The sequence below is a fragment of the Cervus canadensis genome, chromosome 12 (genome assembly GCF_019320065.1).
Source record: "Cervus canadensis isolate Bull #8, Minnesota chromosome 12, ASM1932006v1, whole genome shotgun sequence".
NCBI lineage: Eukaryota > Metazoa > Chordata > Mammalia > Artiodactyla > Cervidae > Cervus > Cervus canadensis.
This window is the reverse complement of record NC_057397.1, coordinates 72,081,754-72,099,919: the sequence shown is the minus strand read 5'-3', so window position 1 is coordinate 72,099,919 and position 18,166 is coordinate 72,081,754. Positions and strand designations below refer to the sequence as shown.

Sequence of the window (18,166 nt, the reverse complement as noted above, 5' to 3'; positions counted from 1 at the left end):
GAATCTCTAAGATAACATAAAAGTTATGACACACCATTATTTTATATACCACTAAGAAAAAAGCACTGCTGATTATATATAATGCAATCTGATTTCAAAGGTCTTAAAATGTGAAAAATCTATATTACTAAATTCAAATATATATGTATGTATATCAATGTATGTGTGTACGAATGTGTGTGTGTGTATATACATGTATATATATAGTATCGATGCCCAAATAAGAAGCTAGGTCTCCTGACTCCTAGTCCAATGCTCTTTTCCGCTACTCATTACAATAACTAGGAATTGAATCAGTAACAATAAATATGTTTGTTTTCATCACTTTCTCTTAATTTGTATTTTTGAGATGGTCTATAATAGCAAAGATAAATAGACTGGGTTTTTAGCTGCAGTTTTTTTGTTGATTGTTTTCAGACAACAGAATAACGTGTAAGCACAACATGAAATATACAAATTCTGGGAGAATTTCTGGCACCTAAGGAAGAGCTTACTATAATAAGTAAATGAATTTGGGGGGAAATATTAAAAGTCAGAGGTCATATATAGTACTATTATCTCTGCAAGTGGTATGTCGATTATATTGGACTGCTGGATGAGACCGTATCTCCTGGCACTCAGGACTTTGTATAAACCCTTCTCATCCCTGGTCTTGGCCAAATGACTTGTTTAGGTCGAAAGATTATTACTAAGTGTGATGCAAACATGCTTGATAAAAGTCTGCACAGTGGAACTTTTCCCCTGGCACTGTCACTCTTGGAAGCAGCAACTATGCTATAGAGAAGTGTGGGCTATACTACTAAACGATGAGAAGAAAAGTAGAGAGAAACGTCACACGAGAGGGTATCTTGTCCATTCCTGTCTGAGCTGAGGGTCCAAGTGAAGGAAGCCCTTTAAATGACCTCAGCCACAATGAGCAGAATGGAAGCACCACTGTGCACAGTTAATCCACAGAATTTTGAGAAATAATTTGTCATTGTTTTAGGACTAAGCTTTAGATAGTTTGCTACACAGTAAGAAATAAGTGAAACAGAAATCTATTCAGAAAACTAATGACTTTTGAAGTCCATTAGTACCTCAAAATGCTCCTTGATAATGTAGGCATTTGCAATTTTAGCCTTGATTCCTTCATAATCTCCAACATCACTAATACAGATTGCATACCACTAAAAATAGAAGAAACAAAGGTGTAAGAATACTAATATTCAGTAATATTCCATTCAATACCAGGTTGCAATTCCTCAGTAGTTATTCTCATTTAACAAAAAGCTGAGCACAAAACCTGTATTAAATATACTAGAATATACAAAGAAAAAGTAGACACAGCCCTTAAGGAACTTAAGTTAGGACATGCTTATAGAGAACTATAATATAAGAGAGAGGTTAGTGAATCTCTAAGAAAGTTACCAACACAATGGGGATATAATGATTCATATTTATGGTATGAATATAAATTTAGAAAAACGTGCAATTTAATAATTATCATTTTATTTTCTCAACCTACTTTCTGGGAACTGTTTCTTACTTCACACCCACATTGCTCTAGTAATAATGGCCATACTTGTCAATTGTGACTTTGTCCTCATGCCCACGGCTGGACAACAAACCCAAACTGAGACAATCTGAGTTTCTTCTCTAAGAACTGAATCCAAATATCCAAGCTTCATAAACCCAGGTGCTGTGGAAAGTCACAGATTCAGGATGAGAAATGCAAATCAAAACTACAATGAGGTGTATCACCTCACACCAGTCAGAATGGCCATCGTCAAAAAGTCTACAAACAATAAATGCTGGAGAGGGTGTGGAGAAAAGGGAAGCCTCTTGCACTGTTGGTGGGAATGTAAACTGATGCAGCCACTATGGAGAACAGTGTGGAGCTTTCCTGAAAACTAAGAATAAAACGACTGTACTCCTGGGCATATACCGAGGGAACCAAAATCGAAAAAGACACATGTACCCGAGTGTTCACAGAAGCACTATTTACAGCAGCTAGGACATGGGAGCAACCCAGACGTCCATCGACAGATGAATGGATAAACATACGGTACATGTATACAACGGAATATTACTCAACCATAAAAAAGAACAAATTTGACTCAGTTCTAGTGAGATGGATAAACCTGAAACCTGTTATACAGAGTGCAGTAAGTCAGAAAGGGAAGAGCAAATATAGTATATTATTAACCCATATATACAGAGTCTAGAAAACTGGTACTGATGACGCTATTTGCAGGGAAGGAATGGAGACGCAGATGAGGAGAATGGACTTGTGGCCACAGTGGGGGAAGCAGAGAGGGGGATGAACAGAGAAAGCAGCATCAACACATATGCACTACTATGTGTGAAACAACTTGACCGGAAGGACACGTATGACACGCTCAACAACGGCTGGGTAAATATACCTTCCGTGTGCAAAGAGAACATTTACAAACATGGACCATATTCTGGGCCATAAAACAAGCCTCAACAAATTAAAAGGGTCTGTTTTATTCTTAATATAAACAAGAAACGGTGGTGGTGGGGATCAGGGCAGATGGAACCATGCCCTAAAAGGAGCATCTGCAAATGCGTGCAGACAGAATTCAGCTGTCACAATGACTCAGGGGCTCCCCTGGGCACAGTCCGATATGGCAAAGTAAGGTCCTAATCCAAAATATCAATAATGTCCCTTGGCCTCCCCACCGTGTCCACTGAAAAGCGTATTCTAAACAGTCAGGAAATCCAGACGCTCGTGGAGTCACATGTAGCAAGTTACACGAGATCTCTGCTGTCCAGCTGCTACCTATCCCCACATAAAACAGAAATAAAATGTGAGGAAAATGAGAAAACGTTTGTCCAGTGTTTCTACAACTAGAACTAAAGACAGACGCAACTGATGGAACTACTAACGCTTCAGTTTAAAAATAAGCCTTCACAAAAGTAACTTATCAAGCACACTAATGAAACTAGAATAGATGTTCAAGAACACAAAGAATACTGCTTCTTTTTGAAAAAGTTTATAAAAATAAATCTCTTCCCTACTTCTTTAAAAGAGAGGTATTTCTTTCCTAGGTAAGTTATATATAATAGATAAGTATAGACCAATGTCTATGTCAATACAAGGTAAGAGTTTCACTACTGTAAGCACCTCACCTTATGGGCCGCAAAACTTGATTCATTTTTCTCAAGTGCCCTTTTCGCATACTCTAGGGCTTCATATACCAAAACCTTTTTCTCCTCTTCTGAGGTTCCACTAAGCTGAGCTACATCACGTGATGCCCGTGCCAAACGCCACAGTAACTCCGCATCTTCACTAATGTGAAATAAATATAAAGCAACAACCATTTTAGCTCACATTTTCATGGTTAAAGGTCATATCACTAATGAATACATAGTCTTTCAGGTCAGTGAGGATATAGCAAGCAACACAATATCGAAATCCACTATTCATAATGTTAAATTTATTATTTTCTATCACACAAATCTATGTGTGTGCTAAAACTTCCTCCAAAATATCCAACATTACATACAAACATTAACTTACCTGTAATATCTAAAATACTAACTTCCTTAGAAAATATCTGTATATTTGAATTCTCTAAACAATTTCCCTACAAAATTCAATATATACCTTGACATTTGAGTTCAGTGGCACTGTGCTTCAGACAACTCACTAACTGGTTCAGACAGTACTATAATATATATTAATTTATAGATAGGGTTAGACACTATAAAACATAATGCTGTATCCAGAGCTCCAAATATAGTACCTGGCATACAAATATATATATGATAAATACCTGTTAATGAATGACAATTAAATATAATATAATCTCAAAATAAATCCTATCTTTGAATATGTCACCCATACCATGATGCATGGAATATTTAAAGCAAGGACTCTGGACTCCTTGAAGAACTGCAATTTAAATACAATTATATAAGATTGAACTGTCTATAAATAAAACAAATTGTGTGTGCATGCTCAGTTGCTCAGTCATGTCCAACTCTTTGCAACCCCATGAACTATAGTCTGCCAGGCTCCTCTGTCCATGGAATTTTCCAGGCAAGAACACTGGAGTGGGTTGCCATTTCCTCCTCCAGGGGATCTTCCTGGCCCAGGGATCAAACCCATGTCTCTTGTGTCTCCTGTATCGGCAGATCGATATTTTACCACTGTGCCACCTGGGAAGCCATTTTAATAAAAATTCCTTTTATTAAATGTTTCTCTTTAAACCTACTACGTTATACTTTTCTTAACAAAAATAGTATTCACATAAAATTGAGTGAAACTGAAGGTAGGGACTTCCCTGGTGGTCCAGTGGTTAAGAGTCCGCCTGCCAATGCAGGGCACGGGGATGTGGTCAGTGGTTCAGGAAGATCCCACATGCCGTGGAGCAGCGAAGCGCACACACGTGCAGGCCGTGCTCCTCAACAGGAGGGGCCGCCACAGACAGCAGCCCCCTCTCAGCAAGCAGAGACAGCCCACACGCAGCGAAGAAGGCCGGCCCAGCCAGAGACAGCTGGACACGTCAATCAAAATAAAATGCAAAGGAAGAATCATTAACAAGAGAAACGGAGGGTATGCAGCAATAGCATGTCTAATCCAGTCAATATAAAATAACCACCTGACAGCTTCCTAGGCGGCTCAGTAGTAAAGAATCCACCTGCAATGCAGCAGACGTGGGCTCAACCCCTGGGGCGGGAAGACCCCCTGGAGGAGGAAACGGCAACCCCCTCCAGGGCTGCTGTCTGAAGAATCCCATGGACAGAGGAGCCGGTGGGCTACAGTCCATAGGGTCAGCGAGAGTCGGACACGCCTGAGCCACGGAACAAAAACCTTACAGCTTGCACCGCGAATACTGGAGAGACTATAAAATGCCAGGCCAACCACTCAAGGTACTGAGCGGACGATGGAAAAGAAAAGTTGGATCCTACAGATATTTAGGAAGTAGAATTGATGGGTCTTTTGGGGAAAATTGGTTTGGGGAAATCTAAGAAAGTTGGTTGAAAATGGCTCAATATTTTTAGTTCAGTAGATGAGGTAGATCAATGATCTGGAAATGCCATTTAGTCTGATTTGACTCATTCTATTGGGCTGAATCTCCTCTTTCCACCTCCATTCCTCCCACAATATGAGCACACATTAATATAAGCATGTATGCTAATACTAAAAACAGAAAAAGAAGCTATTTTTAGTTTCTGAGACTGTGCTTTACAGGGATACATAGGTATTATTCAAAGGTGACAAAAAATCCTAGTTCATTCAAATCTTATAGCAGTAAGAAATTAACTCAGAAGAAATGAGAAATACATGACATAGATAAAGAAGATAAGTATCTATTCAATGACTACCTTGTATTCAAAGTAACAAAAGGAAAAACTATGTCAACGTTACCTAGAATGAGTACATAGAACCACCTTTTCTAAATCAATGAAATATATGTAGCACTTCTGAGTCACTTAACATAAGAAAAAAATCATACTATAAACTCTAAGAACTATTACTTTGAAGTAAAAACTTTTAAAAACTATAAAAATTCCCAGCACCAAGAATATTTTAATCATTAAATAACAGAAAATTTCAGTCAACAGCAAACCTGGGCCTACATAACCCACCTTTCCTTGTACTGGGTTAGCAACTGGTAAAGTTTTTCTGTTTCTCCACTTTCATATAAGTAGTCTGCTTGTTCAAGGATTTCGTCAATTTTGAAGACTATAAAAGAAAAAAAGACACACTAAAGTAAGTCTTTCCAAGCCAGTTGGCAATAATTCTAAGACACCTGAACGCTTTTACATAGAAGCAAAAGAAATCAGAAACAGAAATCACCTATAAAGGAAGATCAGAAATTCTGAAGAATCTTTGACCTCATTTCTGTAACAAAACACTGCTAAAGCATGCTGAAACTAAGAGTGATAGATGCAAAAAGAAGTGGGTAAGAGCTCTAATCTCTGCTCTGGTACTTTGAAGAAATTTACATCATGAGCTTCTTTTGAAAAATTGATATAATGGGACATACACACAGAGAAAAACCTTAAAATTCAACCACTAGGCCTGACTCGCAAGGACACTTTAAAAACATTAATATTATAACATGAAAACATGGCTTCTCCTAACTACTTGGCAAGGTTGCTGAGAGAGTTGAAGCTACGATGAAAAGTCTAGGGAGCTTTATGTTAAGTTAATATATGATATTTGTTTTTCTCTCTCTGATTTACTTCACTCTGTATAACAAACTCTAGGTTCATCCACCTCAGTTGAACTGATTCAAATCCATTCCTCTTTATGGCTGAGTAATATTCCAGTATGTGTGTGTGCGTGCATGTGTGTGTGAGCGTGCGTGCAGAAACACACCACAACTTCTTTATCTATTCATCTGCTAATGGACATCTAGGTTGCTTCCATGTCCTGGCTATTGTAAATAGTGTTGCAGTGAATAACGGGGTAATGTGTCTTTTTGAATTCTGGTTCTCTCAGGGTGTATGTCCAGTAATAGGACTGCGGGGTCATTCAGCCTTGTGCTCTGTGACAATCTAGAGGGGCAGAAAAATAATAATAATAATAATAATATAATAAAGGGGCAGGATGGACGTGGGAGGCAGGCTTTAGAGGGAGGGGATATATGTATATTTATGGCTGATTCATGTTGTTGCACAGGAAAAACCAACACAAAGTTGTAAAGAAATTATCCTCCGATTAAAATTTTTTTTAAAATAGTAAAAAAACGTCTAGGGAGCTTTAAAAAGCTGAGTTGTAAGTATCTGCCAAAATATGTCATTAGCCAGTGACAAAACCAACTCCCCTTTGTCTTTCATGAAAATGATATGTTGAAAAAAGAAAGAAAAAACAAAAACATAGCAATTCAAGTATATGCTTTTTTAAAAATATAAGAACAATCATGGACAAATGAAATCAATAAATAACTAGTAATTTTTAGCCAATTTCAGATTCTTCATCTTCTAGAACATTAATAAAAACATCTATTCAAAATCAAATCTCTTCTTTCCTAATCAACTTGGTGACGGTTAAAAAGTGAGGGCTGTGGAACACAAACAGGCTTATTAAGTCATAAATTGCAAGAGCTTTTCCCTAGTGGGCTGGGTCCAGTTTTGGTCTCTGTAGCCGTTCATTTCACTTGGCCGTGCTGTCTCGGTTGCTGCGAGGGCTCTTCCCCAGCTGTGGGGCGCGGGGCTCCTCCCGCAGGGCTCCGGCGTCTCTGGCTGAGGACACGGACTTCAGTAGCCGCGGCTCCCAGCTCTGGAGCACAGGCTCCACGGTTGTGGCTCAGGTGCTCCAAGACATGTGAGATCTTCCCAGACTAGGATCAAGCCGGTGTCTCTGCACTGGTGTGCTAAGCCCCTTCACTCGTGTCCGACTCCTTGGGACCCCAGGGACCGTAGCCCGCCAGGCTCCTCCGTCCATGGGATTCTCCAGGCAGGAACACTGGCATGGGCTGTCATCCCCTCCTCCAGGGGATCTTTCTGACCCAGGGATCGATGTCAAGTCTCTCACAACTTCTACCCTGGTAGGCAGATTCTTTACTACTGAGCCACCAGGGAAGCCCTGATATAGTCTAAATTTTGGCTCTGTCCACATACACAACTGGCTTAACCAAATTTAATTTTTAAAATATGGCAAGTCTTAATATATGTTTACATATCTATGATATGCTAAATCAAAAATTTGATGGCATTTTTCTATTTTTCAGCCAGTTATTTGATATTTAGTACCAAGTTACATTGTTTATAAATAAAATATTTTTATCTCAAAGTAATTGGGTCTTAATTACATCAAGAAGAATACACCACCATGGCATTAAGAAAACAACAGAATCACTGTATCATTATACAGTAGAGGTTGGCAAGCTTGTTCTGTAAAGATTCAGAGAATAAATGTTTTAAGGCTTTGTGGGCCAGATTGATTTGTGGTATATTCTCCCACCCTGCCACAACCCCTCAACCCTTTAAAAATGTAAAAAACATTCCCAGCCCAAGGTTCCTACAAAACTATAAAGTATGAACATAGTATTTCTCACTGTAGGAGCTCTAGCTACCAGAAGACATTTTATATATTTGAATACATAATACAGCTGACGTATTACAGGCTGGATTATTTTCCGCTTGTCTCTGCTTGTCTGTGTGTCCCTACTGTGTGTGTGCTCGGCTGCTCAGCTGCGTCCAGCTCTTTGCAACACCATGAACTGCAGACCACCAGGCTCCTCTGCACATGAAATTTTCCAGGCAAGAATACTGGAGTGGGGCGCCATTTCCTACTCCAGGCTCTACTGTGTACACACACACACACACACACACACACACACACACATATAGTTAAAAGTGAAATTGTTAGTCGCTCAGTTGTGTCCAACTCTTTGCAACCCCATGGACTGTAGCCCACCAGCTCCTCTGTCCATGGGATTTCCCAGTCAAGAATACTAGAGTGGGTTGCCATCCTCTTCTCCACGGGAGCTTCCTGATCCAGGGATCAAACCGGGGTCTCCTGCATTGCAGACAGATTCTTTACCACCTGAGCCACCAGGGAAGATGTGTGTGTGTGGAAGATGTGTGTGTGTGTGTGTGTGTAGAGAGAGAAAGAGATATATGTGTGTGTGTGTGTGTGTGTAGAGAGAGAAAGAGATATCAGACCGACAAGTAGAGAAAAGCAGAAAATAATCTAGCTTATAACATGTCAGTTACATTATCTATTCAAACATAATAAGTAATTATCAAAATATAACAAATACGAATACCTCTAAGTGTTCCCGATGCTTAGCTGAGGCTTACCTTTGGCTGTGGCATGAACCACAACAGCCTGGGAAATGACTTGACAAGTTTCAAAACCCAAATAAGACAGGGCAGAAAATAAAAGACTTCTTCTGAAAGTTCCTGAGTTTCCCATTACCTATGGAAAGAATTAATGGTCAGGGTTGTCAAACAGAAAATTTGAAGAAACTGCTACCAAAAGCAAAGATTACATCAATTTTTCCCCACCTTCAAAGCAATCAATCCTAAGAGTACTAGAAGTGCAAAATTTACTTTGTCAAATTCTTCTGTAAAACTATTTCACATAGTTACTTTACAGAGAGAGTGTATCTTGTTAAGAAAAGCCTCTTAGCAGCTAAAGATGGTAGCTTGATGTAACAATGTCAGTTATGCTGGTAAATGCTGGATTGGAAGGTCTACATTCTATTTGAAGAAGCATGGATATTATAATTTCTTGAAACAAAATAAGACACCAGTATATAATCAGTATGAACCTTAAGAATACACGAGATAAAGAATATCAAATATGGCAATTACATATAAATAACATACATGGTTTTAAATAAAGCTATCTTCAAAAGTGACCCATAAAGTTTTAAAATAAACAATGAATAAAATAAAAAGTATATCCAAACAGATTTAGAAATTCATTGTCATAATTATGGCCAGAATTCTCAAGATCAAAGGCAAAAGAATATATGGATATCACTATAGCAATTCTTCCCTTTTCCCATGACAATTTTCCTTTCACATAGCACCTATTTTTTCCTTTCTGTCAATTTATTCCCATCTATATAAAAATAAGCTAGCCTACCTACCTTTGTAAGGTGTAACTGTTCCCTTCTTAAAAACAAAAGAAAAAGCTTCCTTTTGAGTTCACATCTCCCTTCAATCTCATTTTTCAAATTCTCTTTTCAGCAAAACTCTTTTAAAAAGCTGTCTGGAGCTCTGTCTCCACTTCCTCTCTTTGCATTCTCTCTTGAATTCATACAAATCACACTTTTATCCCCACAACTCCACAGAGAGTATTCTAGTTAAGGCAACCAAGGATGATATTTCCTAGAAAATTCTCATCTTACTTGATCTATCAAAACCATTTGACAGCTGTTCACTCCCTCCTTTAAAAAAAAAACAAAACTATAAATGAATATTTAATATAAGAAATTTTTAAAATGTTGCTTTATTGAGAAATTGGACTTCCCTGGTGGCTCAGAGGGTAAAGCATCTGCTGCATTGTAGCGGGAGACCCAGGTTCAGTCCCTGGGTAGGGAAGATCTCCTGGAAAAGGAAATGGCAACCCACTCCTGTATTCTTGCCTGGAAAATCCCATGGATGGAGGAACCTGGCAGGCTACAGTCCATGGGGTCGCAAAGAATCGGACACGACGGAGCGACTTCCCTTATTGAGAAATAAGCGATATAAAAACGGTGTGCGTGTGTAACATGCACCATGTGTGAAGGATGTTTGCACACCTGTGAAGCCATCCCACAATCAAGGTAATGAGCACACCCGCCAGTCCCCCAGTCTCCCCGTGTCTGCTTCCTCCTTGAGCCTCCGGGGCTGCGCCGGGTCTCAGCCGAGCGCGCGGGGCCTTCTGCCGCGGCGCCAGGCTTCTCTGAGCTGCGGCCCACAGGCTGAGCCGCCCGACAGCAGGTGGGGTCTCAGTCCCAGCCCGGGAGCGAGCCCGTGTGCCCGGCATGGAAGGCGGGTCCCTAAGCGCTGGCCCAGCAGGGGTGGCCCCTCACGTCTAACTCTTCCACCCGCTTCCCTTCAGCACTTGCTGTGTTCTCTCACCCTTGAAACGCTCTTCACTTGGCTTTAAGAATACTACTTTCCTGAATTTACTGTGTCCTGTGCTAAATCCCAGAACTTCGTTTTTCTACCCCTATCATTTCGGTGATTTCATTTGGTTTTATGGCTTTAAATGGCATCAACGTGCCCAAAACATGCACATTTAATAAAGCCAAGAGGTCTCCTCTTAACTTCTGAACCACATACCCAGGTGCCAAACAACATTTACACCCACAGAAAGTGTAACAGGCACCTCAGTCTCAGCCACTTACTGTTTCCCCAAACTCATGCCACTCAGTTTCCCCTTCTTGGTAAACGGCAACTCTACACTTATGGTTGTTCAAGCCGAAAAAAGAAACAAAACTTTCCCTCACAACCCAAATCTGAACCATATTTTAGCTTCTCATAAGTATCTAGGGTAAGAATGAGGAATCCAACATACTACAGTTTGCTGAGTGCTTTATTTACTTTTTCTTGAGCTTGAATATCCAGGACACCAAATACAACTGGATTCAAAACAAACCAACAGCAAAGCAGTAAAACCAAATTTGACACAGTCACATTTCTAACACTGGATGTTCTGAGTTCACTCATAGTTACCAAAGAGAAGCAAGATGCGGTAGGCGCACAGGAGATGGGGGTAGGGGGGTATGGATGGTGATGGTGGGACAGAGAGAAGAGAAAAAGACTAAGATTTTTCAGTGAGCCCCCTAGTTTCACCTGTTGTCCTGGCAGGCGTATCACACAGAAGAAAAGACTGCACAGATTATTACAGCTTGGGGAAAGTGTATATTCAGGCTGTCTGATGCCCCTGCTGATACAATGCTCAGAAAACAATACCTTGTGAGACTGTCTGAGCTAGAATTTGCCATTTCACCTGGAACATTAGCCATTACTCAACACAATGTCTTTCATACAATGAATTCTGAAAAATATATGTGTTGAAAAAAAAAATGTTGAACAAAAGAAGCCAGCTATCTTTTAGACATGTCTTTTCTTCAACACTGATTACACTGTTTTCAAGCCAGAAGGAATTAAAAACTACAGACCCATCACTAGATGGAAAGAATGTGTCACCCTCATCTCCTGGTTCTTCTCCTAGCTTCCCGCCAGCTCCTCCTCCTCCTAAAACACCGGACGTGTACTGTTCCTTTGGTCCTGTCCCAGGAAACAGCACGGCCGTCCACGCCGCTGCAGGAGACAGAACATGGAGAATCAGCCGTGACTTCATCCTCTGAACTCCCTCACCAAAGCTTTCAGGTACGCTAAGTTCACATCACTGACATCCTTTTATGGCATCCACTTATTTCCATTTCCACGGCTACCACTGAAGTTCAGACCACCACACAGCGTACTCGTCCTCTAGAGGTGATCTTTTATTTAGTCTCCAGCATCCACACTAGCCTACCTACTCTTGACACTGGACAGTTATTTTTTAATTCAAATCTGAGCTTATGAATCCTCTGTTTAAAACACTCTCATAGTTTCCTATAACCTTTAGAATAAAATAAATACTTAACATGGTCTACAAGGTTTTCAGAATTTAGTTGTGGTAAGCAGCCTTGAAAATGGTCCCCACTGGGTCCTCGTTCAAGATGACAACCTAGGAGGATGCTAAACACACCTCCCACACAGACACATCAAACCTATAGCTACATTTAGTAAAGAAAGAAAAGGTGTCTTCCTCTGAAAGAAATGCCCAAACTAGCTGAGTGACTCCTTCATATCAGGCAAAGGAAGAAAAACCCACTTCAAAACAGGTAGGAAAGACTGAGACAAAATTTTCCCACAAACCACAATTTTGGTGTGGAGAGAGGCAACTCACAGCCCTGAGCTTCTCCCTGAGGAACAAAGGGTCTGAACCCCACAACGGGCACCCCAACTTAAGAGACCTACACTGAGAAAGGAGCGCCCAGTGGCGCCTGGGTCTGTGACACACACAGGCCACAGCGAGCTGAGAAGCAGCTCTCACAGGCTCGCAGACTCACCTACCCCGGAGCCCAGCACAGCGGCAGGCAGCCTTTCTGTGCAAGAGGCTTATTGGCTCACATCAGAACTTCAGCCTGAGGAGCAGGCATCTCATCTAACCCATGTCTCGGGGCCGAGAGTAATCACTTCCAGAGAACTCAGAGGGCGGGCATGTCACAGCACTCTCACCTGGCCATGCTGCAGGCACCAGTATCTCCCCCAAGACCCTGTGCACACTTTCAGAGACGGGAACACGCATCGTCGTGCTCATCACCCAGGTAAGCTCACGGGTCTGGTGCACACGGCACCTGCGTGCATCCTCTGTAAGTGGGGGCGCTTCTGTGCACTTACTGTCCAGTACTACATAGAGCAGGAGGAGGGAATGGCAACCCACTCCAGGTCTCCTGCCTGGAGAATCCCACGGACAGAGGGGCCTGGCGGGCCGTGGTCCATGGGGTCGCAGTGAGTCGGACACGACTGGTGACTGCGCATGCCCTATACAGAGCACAGGAGTCCCCTTTCTTTATTTCAGGCCCAGGATGCTAGCAAGCAAGCATGAAAGTGGCAGTCATGTAGCTGGTACTGCTAAGAAACGGTAACGATGGAAACAAAAGTGAAAATAACTGAGAGAGGGGAGCAAGGCGAAGAGATGGGAGACATCACTTGTTCTTAAAAGATGAATCGTTCAACATGGTTTTAAAGAAGCAGCAGGATTCTAAAGAACAAGGACAAGATCACAGAACACGTGAGGTCTGCTGTCAATGACGTCAATAGTAACACCAAAGACACGCAGAAGAGTGATGGAGAAGACGGAGAAACTGCCTGGTTTGTGGAGGCAGGGTCAGCATCAGCCTTGAGTCCCACTCAGCTTAACGCTGATTCAAGAGAAAGCTAAAAGCCTTTATGAAGACTTGAAGCAGAAACACGGCGAAGAATCAGGACGGTCTCTTAATGCCAGCCGTGGTTGGCTTCATCAGTTCAAGGCTAGAGCCAAATTGCACAACATAAAAATAACTGGCGAGGCAGTGAGGGCAGATAGAGTAGCTGCACTCTATTCTAAAATTCCTGCACTCCAGGAATTTCCTGAAATGCTTTGAGAAATTATTGATGAAAGTGCGTATTTACTCAAGCAGGTTTTTAATGTGGATGAGACAAGCCTGTACTTGAGAGGATGCCAGGCTGAAGTCACATCAGTGTCGAGGAAAAGTGACGCCAGGCTATACAGCACCAAATGACAGGCTAACTCAGTTGTTCGGTGGCAATGTTTAGGCAACATGAAGCTGAAGTCTTCCTTAGTTTATCATTCAGAGAGCCCAAGAGCCCTTGAAAACATAGCCAAGGGCTTTCTTCCTATTGCGTGGAAGAGTAACCCCAAAACTTGGTTTACACAGGCCATGTTCCAGGACTTGTTTTTCCACCACTCTATCCTGGAGGTAGAGAAATATTGCTTGGAGAAGGGTGCTCCATTCAACAATGTTTTGCCACTCAACAATGCTCCATGTCACACCCTATTCATGGACGACTTTCATCCCATGTACTGTATCTGCCACAAAATATTTCATTGCTCATCTAACTCATAGACCAGGCAGTTAGAGTGACTTTCAAGAAATATTATTCATGTCATACTTTATCGAATCAGGAACAACCTTGTGACAATCTTAGAAGGACTATAACATCTACAAGGCCATAAAAAAACATTGACTTTGCTTGGTGTGAGGTTATGGCCATCATCATGAATGAGGCTTGAAACAAGCCCACAGTCTGTTCACAATTTTCCCAATTTGTTCACAATTTTCTTGGATTTGAGAAAGTGGATGAGGAACCCAAAGAGGTCTTTGGCAACTTAGTGACCCTCAGTGAGACGGTGGAGCTAGATCTGCAAAAGGATGACTTAACTGAACTCATGGCTGTGCAACGTGAGGAGCTTACTAATGATGGTCTGATGGAACTGGAGGCCCAAAGAAAGGGTGAAGAGAGACAAGTGAAAGAAGTAACTGAAGAACCAAAGAGAGTCATAGTGCAGGAAGCGGCAAGGGCATTTTCTTTATTTGAGGAGGCAGTGTTAGTTTTTGAGGCACAGGACCTGAATGCAGAATGGTACACAAAGGCTGCAGGAGCCATCAGAATGCAGTCCAGTACTACCATGTCATCTCTGATAAGAAAAAAATTACCTACTACTCAGACAGCACTGGATCGTTTTATCAAGAGGGTAGACAGAATAGAATCCAGCAAGGAACCAGAACCTATGCCAGCAACATCAGGTGTGAGTGATATTGCAACTTGCCCTCTGTCCCCTCTGCTTGATGACCCTTCAGCTCTACTTGGGCTGTTCAGTCACTCAGTCATGTTCGACTCTGCGAACCCAAGGACCACAGAATGCCAGGTTTCCCTGTCCTCCATCATCTCCCAGAGCGTGCTCAAGTTCATGTCCACTGAGTCAGTGATGCCATCCAACCATCTCATCCTCTGTCATCCCTTCTCCTGCCTTCAATCTTTCCTGCATCAGGGTCTTTTCTAATGAGTCAGCTCTTTGCATAGGTGGTCAAAGTATTGGGGCTTCAGCATCACTCCTTCCAATGAATATTCAGAATTAATTTCCCTTAGGATGGACTGGTTGGCTCTCCTTGCAGTCCAAGGACTCTCAAGAGTCTTCTCCAACACCATAGTTCAAAAGCATTAATTCTTTGGCGCTCAGGCTTCTTTATGGTCCAACTCCCACATCCATACATGACTACTGGAAAAACCATAGCTTTGATTATGTGGATCTCCATCGGCAAAGTAATGTCTCTGCTTTTTCATACGCTGTCTGGGTTTGTCATATCTTTTCTTCCGAGGAGCAAGTGTCAAAATTTAATTTCATGGCTGCAGCCACCATCTGCAGGGATTTTGCAGCCCAGGAAAATAAAGTCTGTCACTGTTTCCATTGTTTTCCCATCTATTTGCCATGAAGTGATGGAACTGTATGCCATGATCTTCATTTTATTAATGTTGAGTCTTAAGCCAGCTTTTTCACTCTCCTCTTTCACCTCCATCAAGAGGCTCTTTAGTTCCCCTTTGCTTTCTGCCATGAGGGTGGTGTCATGTGCATAGCTGAAGTTACTGATATTTCTCCTGGCAATCTTGATCCCAGCGTGTGCTTCATCCAGCCTGGTGTTTCCCATGTTGTACTCTGCATGTGAGTTAAATAAGCAGGGTGACAATATACAGCCTTGATATACTCCTTTTCCTATTTTGCTGGGGTCCAGCCTCGGCAGGATCCAGGGGGTACCCTCAGGATGAACGGCGTCGGCGAGAGAGAGAGAAGACACGTGAGACTAGCCTTGATAGGGCCAAGTCTGCGAGGGAGAGAGAAAGAGAGAGAGAGAGAGAGAATGACCAGACGGGGGTGCAGAGAGTCTGGAAGAGTCTGGCAATGCTTTATTTTTTACCATAGCTTTTATACCCTAAGTTAGTACATTTCTAAGGGGAAGATAGTTTAACATTAATTACGTCAGCCTGTCCTTCACAAAACCAGGGTGTTTTCTGCATACTTCTTTGTTTATGAGGGTCTTGTACATTATCTTCTGGCCTGGGGCTATTAACATTTTATGCAGGTCAGGTGAATGTAAACCTATTTTCTGTTTTTATGGTGACCTTAACTGAAAGGTAACAGTCTCATAGGGAAATAGTACAAAGTAGAATCATATTCTTGTTAATACAAAAATTAATCTTTCTGCAAAAGTTGTCAGTTGCGTTTATCTAAGAAGTTTACCCCATACTGACTCTGCGACTTTGGTGAGGCAGCTTTTACCTAGCACTCCTGACTGACAATTAACAACCATCTTATTGTTACCACACTAGGGCTAAGTTCTTATTTCTCTAGATCTTTAACTATATTAACAATGGTTTTTATAACACAACCTTAGCACATTAAAGGCAAAAATACAGCAAGCATAACACAGCAAGCAAAACACAGAAAGCAAATCACAACCCAATAACCACCGATAGAGTAATTTTTCTTATGTTTTCTGATAGGACTCCTTTACCCCTTAAAAGGGCTCTATATCTATTAGGGCTTTTATATAATCAGGTTCTTTATGCTATTTTATGATTAGGATATTATAAGCAATCATGCATATTAGTACCAAGGGCATAAATGCGTTTGGCTAACAAACTACCAGCAAAGGAGTTTAAATTAAAACACTCCTTTCACCCTGAATAATCTCATAAAATACCACCACCTGGGAAACTTAGTGATTAAAGTTTTAAATTGATTCTTATTTGGGACGAGATCGGGGAAGGCTTTCCTGCCTGTGTCAGAAAAATTAGGGAGCAGTCCATTGAGGCAGGCATCAGAAAGACAGATATCATCTTTAAGGTGAGAGCCGGGGGCAGCTTTTCGAAATCCCTGAAAACCTGATCTGCCTTGCCTGCCAGGCTTTCTCCTCATGACCTTGTCATGGGCGGGATCTCGTGAGCTGGCCTTTTCGAAAGCCCCTGAAAACCTGATCCGCCTTGCCCGTCAGGTTTTCTCCCTTACGGCCTTGTTGGGGTAGGGTCTCGTGAGGTGACTTTTTCGAAACCCCTGAAAACCTGATCCGCCTTGCCCGTCAGGTTTTCTCCCCTATGGCCTTTTTAGGGGTAGGGTCTTGTGTGTTGGCTCCCGGCACTATTTGGAACCAGTCTGTTGTTCCGTGTCAGGTTCTAACTGTTGCTTCTTGCCCTGCACACAAGTTTCTCAGGAGGCAGATAATGTGGTCTGTTATTCCCATCTCTTTTAAGAATTTTCCAGTTTGTTGTGATCCAAACAGTCAAAGGCTTTAGTGTAGTCAATGAAGCAGAAGTAGATGTCTTTCTGCAACTTTCTTGCTTTTTCTATGATCCAATGGATGGTGGCCATTCAATCTCTCATTCCTCTGCCTTTTCTAAATCCAGCTTGCACATCCGGAAGTTCTCGGTTCATGTACTGTTGAAGCCTGGCTTGAAGGATTTTGAGCATGACCTTGTTAGAATGTGAAATGGGTGCATTTGTACGGTAGTTTGAACATTCTTTGGCACTGCCCTTCTTTAAGACTGGAATGAAAACTACCTTTTCCAGTCCTATGGTTGCTGCTGACTTTCCCAAATTTGCTGGCATACTGAGTGCAGCACTCTAAAAGCGTCAGCTTTTAGGATTTGAAATAGCTCAGCTGGAATTCCACCACCTCCACTAGCTTTGTTCACAGCGATGCTTCTTAAGGCTCACTTGACTTCACAGTCCACAATGTTTGGCTCTAGGTGAGTGATCACACCATTGTGGTTATCTGTGTAATTAAGAGCTTTTTTGTATAGTTCGTCTGTGTGTTTTTGCCACCTCTTCTTAATATCTTCTGCTCCTATTAGCTCTACTATCGCCTACCTTTTCTCCCTCCTCCAGTCAGTGACTCTTCTTGCCTGTTCACTCGATGCCAGCCCCCATATGCCAGCTTTGGTACTGTACTACTGTACTTTTCAAGGTAAAATACTATAAGATTATAGATGTTTTATTTTTTGATGATTTTTTAATGTATTATTTGTATGAAAAGTGTTATAAACCTATTACAGTACAGTACTACACATCCAACACAGTACAGCACTGTGCTAGGTAGCTACCTAGGCTAACTGTGTTGGACTTGGGAACAGACTGGACGTACCAATGTGCTCTCAG

At 41.7% G+C, this 18,166-nt stretch overlaps 1 protein-coding gene across 2 annotated transcripts in view; it reads right to left on the bottom strand.

The window, feature by feature from the left end:
- The window catches only part of RMDN1 (regulator of microtubule dynamics 1), a 34,888-nt gene that overhangs the window by 9,518 nt on the left and 7,204 nt on the right, over positions 1-18,166 (bottom strand). For both annotated transcript variants that reach the window (XM_043483771.1, XM_043483772.1), the window contains exons 2-5: positions 8,764-8,881; positions 5,599-5,695; positions 3,133-3,292; positions 1,077-1,166 (exon numbers count right to left, since the gene is read on the bottom strand). In XM_043483771.1, the coding sequence (XP_043339706.1) occupies positions 1,077-1,166; positions 3,133-3,292; positions 5,599-5,695; positions 8,764-8,881 (465 nt within the window). The remainder of the gene's footprint in view (positions 1-1,076; positions 1,167-3,132; positions 3,293-5,598; positions 5,696-8,763; positions 8,882-18,166) is intronic.